The sequence below is a fragment of the Varanus komodoensis genome, unplaced genomic scaffold, assembly GCF_004798865.1.
Source record: "Varanus komodoensis strain SLA01 unplaced genomic scaffold, ASM479886v1 scaffold9, whole genome shotgun sequence".
NCBI lineage: Eukaryota > Metazoa > Chordata > Lepidosauria > Squamata > Varanidae > Varanus > Varanus komodoensis.
This window is the reverse complement of record NW_025336598.1, coordinates 3,534,438-3,540,733: the sequence shown is the minus strand read 5'-3', so window position 1 is coordinate 3,540,733 and position 6,296 is coordinate 3,534,438. Positions and strand designations below refer to the sequence as shown.

At 40.7% G+C, this 6,296-nt stretch overlaps 1 protein-coding gene across 1 annotated transcript in view; it reads right to left on the bottom strand.

The window, feature by feature from the left end:
* Window positions 1-4,360, bottom strand: part of TSPAN9 (tetraspanin 9) — a 163,736-nt gene extending 159,376 nt beyond the window's left edge. Inside the window, exon 1 of the mRNA XM_044418239.1 lies at window positions 3,668-4,360. Within this exon, the coding sequence (XP_044274174.1) occupies window positions 3,668-4,030 (363 nt within the window). The 5' untranslated portion in view covers window positions 4,031-4,360. The remainder of the gene's footprint in view (window positions 1-3,667) is intronic.
* Between the last annotated feature and the right edge of the window lie 1,936 nt (window positions 4,361-6,296).

Here is a 6,296-nt window from a genome sequence, read left to right as displayed (position 1 = left end):
AGTTATCTGACAGTACTTTGGCAACTTCATGATGTCTTCAGAACAACCGATAAGACATTCTCAGAAGATCTCATGTGTCAACTGAGTATACATAAAATAAGACCGTTAGTTAGGTATCTTTGTCTCAAGTCATTTAGGGATTTGTACGTCCAACTTTGAACAAGGCATGGTAGTTAATAAGCAGCCAGTGCAGTTCTTTTAATCCACATTTAATATGTGCATATATAAAAACTCAACTGAGCATCCTAGCTGCTGCATTCTGCAGTAGCATCAGCTTCTGCAACAGATGCAGTGAGGGCAGCCTTACATAGAATACATTACATTAGTTTAATCATTTGGTTACCAGTACATGGACCATAGTAGCTATACTATACTTATTCAGGAACACAGTTGGCTCACCAGTAGAAGTTGGTAATGGGTGCTCTGAACCAGTGAGGGCACCTGGACCTCTGGTGTTCCCAAATGCAGCTCTGTGCTTTGCATTTGAATGAATGGCACAATCCTCCTACCTGGGAGAATGCACAGGGCTGCCTACATTCATAGAAACATAGAAATAGAGCGAGTCAGAAGGGGTTTCCCGGGCCATCTAGTCTGACCCCCAGTTCCAGCCGACTCCGCTCACAACATGCCCACCATGTGCATGTCTAGCCTGTCCTTGAACACCCTCACCTCAACTCGCTTGCCTTCCAGAAACCTATCCCAGGAGACTTTCCCCAGTCTGGCCTTCAGTTGGCCAAAGTTGGCCCTCTTGAAGTCCCAGCTTCTAGTGCTCGACCTGCAGCATGTCCCATTTCCCTGATCTCAAAGCAAAGGGTGGAGTGATCACTCGCATCCAGCACTCCCCTAATCTGTACATCATCTATCAGATCCTCCCTGTTGGTCAAAACCAAGTCAAGGATTTTGGACCCTCTGCGTGAAAAACCCTCCCTCTATAGCATCTAGGAAGTGACGTGATCTGGCCGTCACCGCTGAGTGAGTCTCCCAACTAATATCCGGGAGATTGAAATCTCCCATAATTACTGTGCCCCTCCCCCGAGATAGCCTTAGAATCTGGCCTGTCAGAACATCATCCAGGGTCTCAAGTTGACCTGGAGGGTGATAACATACCCCCACTGTCATGTCCCTTTCCCTGTCAAAACCCCTAAGTTTCACCCAGACTGCCTCTACTGAATGCCCATCTGTGCTGCATTTTATCTCACTGCATCCTATCCTTTCCCTGACATATAAAGCTGTTCCCCCACCCCTCTTTCCTTTCCTGTCCTTTCTAAACAGGTGATACCCCTCTATGTTTACGTTCCAGTCTTGCCTTTCATCCCACCATGTTTCTGTGATCCCCACCAGGTCATACCCTCCTATTCCCAGGAGAGCTTCAAGCTCTTCCCGCTTATTACCCATGCTTCTAGCATTGGTGTACATGCACCTCAACTCTTTTCCACCACTTCCTTTCTTTGGAGTCCCCAGCCTCCTCCTTCCTGCCATCTTCCCTGAAACCTGGCCTCTCTTTGTAGGAGTCCTGTCAGTCCTTGCAGTACCTCTAAAACCTTGCTCCCAGAGCCCTGATCCCTTCCTCACACTTGTCCAGTGCAGGTAAGTATCTGGGGAGTCTGCACCCCCCCCCCCGGCTCAGTTTAAAGTCTTCTGGACAAAGCTCGATAGAGCTTTTCCAAAGGACCTTTTCCTCATCAAGAAGAAGCATGGCAGCCACTCAATGGCAGCGGCTTGGCCACAGAAGGCCGCGGCTCCTGCACCTTCGCTCTCTGCTCAGTTTCAGAGAATGCCTACACTGGCTCAGAGCTTTCAGACTCACTCAGAGATTGTTTTCTCCGAGCGAGTCCTAAAGCTCTGAGGCGAGCCAGGTAAATGCCCATGGTAGGCCGTATCCAGTCCGTGGGCTGTTGTTTGAGGACCCATGAAGCCTAAGTCCCTTATGCTCTTTCCAGCTAGCCCAAATACCAAGAGCCTCAGTTTCCTTTGAACTTTCAAACAAGTGCTGAAAAACCAGCCCTCTTTTTTTTCACTTGTAAAATAAATACTGAAAAATAGATTGCCTCTTTATCAGAAAAAATGGTTTCCTTTTAAACAGTTCTACAAGCCTAAACTTCAAAGAACCTTCCCAGCCATGTAGATGAGCAGTTCTTCCACCTCCTCTGTGTGTGTGTGTGTGTGTGTGTGTGTGTGTGTGTGTAGATTCAGTAGATCACAGGCATCAACACCTGTCTTCTAATTTGATTGACAATCAAGCATTCACTCACTTTATAACTATAAAGTAAGAAACCATACAAACAGCATGTTAACTAGAATAGTAGATTCTGTTTTTTCTATCCATCTATCTATCTAAAATCACTGGACTAAAGTTGTCTTCAAAGTCCATAATGTTTCCAGTCAATTCAAGACATTATATAGAGCAATTATATGGTTATAAAAGCTGAAGCACATGCAATAATGGCATGAACTCTTGGGGCCACAATTTGCTTACAAAAAAATAAAAATCTGAATTTCTGCTGTTTGAGATTGCTGGTAGAACACATACATGCAAGCAGACAGAAGTGATGAAGGAGCTTAGACATAAAACAATCATGAATGGGAAAACATTCAATTTGGGTAGTTTTCTTTAAAGAAGATTCCTATAACACCCTCTAATCCATTAATGGTTCAGGAACACTGGTCTTTCCAGTATATCTGTCCTTCAAATGATAAAATGGGTCAATCAGACAGAAAAGGTAGCTGCCAATAAACAAAAATAACTTTTTGAACTCTAATTTAATACAAATTATATCAGTTATTTGTAAAAAAAATTACCAAAGAAAAATAATTGGCAACTAGCATTTTTATATCTAGATTCTGACCTTGAATAATTGGTCTTCAAGCCCAAATTTATGAAAATTATATTATTTTTTCTAAAAATTCAAACATGCTAGCCTTTGGCTTTCATCAACAATACCCACATTTGCAACCAGGTTTGTTCAAATAGAGCATGAATATGCATTAAGTTTAATCATGTTTGTAAGCTAAAAAGTATTTGTTAAATGTCACTGACTCCTGATTTTCCAAATGTACATGACTTTTTTTAAGGTATGGTAGTTAGATCTCTAGTATTTGTTCACTGCAGTTCCAACAGCTCCTGGCTAGCAGATCAAAGAAAATCAATTATGATCCCATAGGATTGCAAATTGTGATCACTATCTTGACACACCATGAATAATAGTGCCTGAGATGAAATCCCCACCATTTATCATTTGTACTGAAAATATTAAAGGCCAAATTGTTTTGTTTCTAAAAACTCACAACTGAGTGCAAAAGACTAAGGCCATTCATACTGAAAAGTCATTTAGCATATTTTTTTTTCTTTTTTAGGAAAGTGAGTCAGATGAATAGGGACAGCTGCATACTAACTACAGCTTATTAAGGTATTAAAGGAGAGTGCAAAAGATACCACAGTACTGATATGAATAATTCTGCCTGGGGAAAATGGTTCTGTGCCCTTTAATGCAGCCTGATCAATAATAATGACAGCAGCAATCTAGTCAAAGTGCAGCAAAAGAAAAAAAAATGTGAGTCCCTCTCTAGCACATGACATGGATTTAGCAGGAAAGAAATCTTAACTGTCAGACTTAAAAGGTATGAGGTAGGAAAAGGATTTTTAGTGAATAGAAAATGCAGTACTCACCCAAAATATCAAATTGAAAAGGAACATCATGTATTTCAAACAACACAAGCAGCCTCTTGCCATGCTGCACTTCTTAAATTCTAAAAGGAAAACAAATGATAGATCCAAGTAAAAGACCACATATTTGCTGCCTTTGGGTGCTTTGTATTTGTCATTTTTTAAACCAGTTCCAGTTCCAGCTGTGTTGCGGTTCTCTGTAGGTGATCCAGTAGTACCATAGAAAGCTCCAGCACTGAAGCCTCGACCAAATTGCCTGCCTGAGGTAGAAGGTTTAACAAAGTCTGAGTCCTTGCTTTCCAAAGATGGACTCCGATGAATTGAGGAATCCTCACTACTTGACTTCTCCATGGTCTTTCTTTGCATAGTCGTCAGATTTAATGTCTACCATCTCTCAAAATTCAGCATAGTACCTCATGTTAACTCCACCATTCACATGAAGCAGACGTCCCTTATCTTCACCCTCTCCCTATTAAATCCAACAACCTAATGCAGATTTCTATTATGACATTCCCTGCATTGCCTCCATTCCTTTTTTTTCTCTCCACCCTTATAGCAGTGCAGGCTGTCCTATATGAATCAATAGAGTGGAGTTTCTTGCCAGCATTTCATGCAACAGCATTTCTCAGTCTGTTTTGCCAAATCAGTTATGCATAACTTAGCATTTTATTCAAGAGGGCTGTGAAGTTCTCCCCCACAACCACTCCACATTCAGTCAGTTCTGATCGATAGGCAGCAAATGATCCTTCTATCCATTTCCAAAGGGTTTTTGATTTTTCAGTACACCTGTACAACATCCAGCATGCACATTCCTTCCTTCCTTTCTTCCTTTCTTCCTTCTCTCTCAGCTCTTCCGTTTCCCTCTTTATTCTGACTGCTCCTCTCACACATGCAGATTATTTTCTCTTCCTCTTTTCAGCCTTTTGCTGTATTTCATTTGATATTCAGCTACTAGGTCACTCTTTCTCTCTCTCAGCAGTTCACTGCTGCCAATGTGAGATCATCAGGAACCGCTATGTATGGGCATTTCCCACAGTAATTCTTGCTCTAAAACGGTATCAAGTCATAAATCCTCCTTTTTCTCAAAGATCCTGCCCCTTCTGCTTTGCACTAGCCAATCAAAATAAAACTTCTACCTCTTACACGAGAACCTATTCCCTCCTCCATGACATAAGATCCTTAATAGGATTATCATTACTCTTTCGACTATACAACTCCACAAGAAAATCACTTGAAAATGTCAAGCCTGCTTATCATTTATGAGCTTGAAATGTAAAGGGGATGATAATGTAAATAAGAGCTGCAAAAAGACATAAGATATCAGTGCATTTGTCACATTCCTTCTTAATTAAATTGATAGCAAATATTTATGTTTTAATTTCCTGCAGCCTAAAACAAACATCACAGGACAAGCAGTTTGTCATATGGAATTCAGACATAGTTGCCATGCTGACTAAATAAATCCATGTGACAAATTTAACCATAAAACAAAACTCATGGGATTGCATCTAAGGGTTTCCTTTTTCTGGAGGGAGTAGTCTTCCTTTCAGGAAAGACTTGTGGAAGGTGGTTGCCTGCAGAGGAAAGCTTTCTCTATCTGTAGAAGTTCTGAAATTTCTGAACTTTATTCTTGAAATGAAATCATGATTACCATTAATTATTTACAATCCCATTCATCACTTAAATGGAATTAAATGCAAATGCATTGCCAACAATAAATTCAATGATTTAAAAAACCCCTACCAGTTTACAATGAGAGTAAAGGCTCAAGCTCTACAAAGTAAAGAAACTGAAAGCTATGACTGATACCTTAACTAATTGTGCCCCATGATTTAAAAAAAAAGATGCTGTACAATGTAACAAATTGTGCTTGCTTACAATGTACCCTCCATGGGTCCACAACCATTTGGGGGGGGGGGGGAATCAACAAACATGCTGTATATTATTCTTGTCCTGTGTTGCCTTACGAAATACCTAGCTCTATCACTGTTTACTCCATCTTGCCAGCTACTTATGTAAGTCACAAACTAGCATAGGTCAATTCATGGAAGGATTCCTTTAGCAGAACGTTAAGACTCAGATACTTCATAAGGTAATGCAGGACAAAGACATCATATGGCATTCATGAAGGCATGAATGCATGAAGGATGAGCTGCAAAGTGAGTGCAGTATGTGACACTGAACAACATTGTGGGGCACGTCAGCTAGATGTCAGCCGTAGTGTCCAATTTCCTGGTTTTGTGGAGTCTGAGAAAGCCTAAGAACTGGTCTGAAACTAGTAGGGTTTATTTTGTTTTATTATGTATTTATTTAAAGATTTTCTATATTGTCAGTTATTAAAAATCTTATAATTACTCCATCTTGCCAGCTACTTATGTAAGTCACAAACTAGCATAGGTCAATTCATGGAAGGATTCCTTTAGCAGAACGTTAAGACTCAGATACTTCATAAGGTAATGCAGGACAAAGACATCATATGGCATTCATGAAGGCATGAATGCATGAAGGATGAGCTGCAAAGTGAGTGCAGTATGTGACACTGAACAACATTGTGGGGCACGTCAGCTAGATGTCAGCCGTAGTGTCCAATTTCCTGGTTTTGTGGAGTCTGAGAAAGCCTAAGAACTGGTCT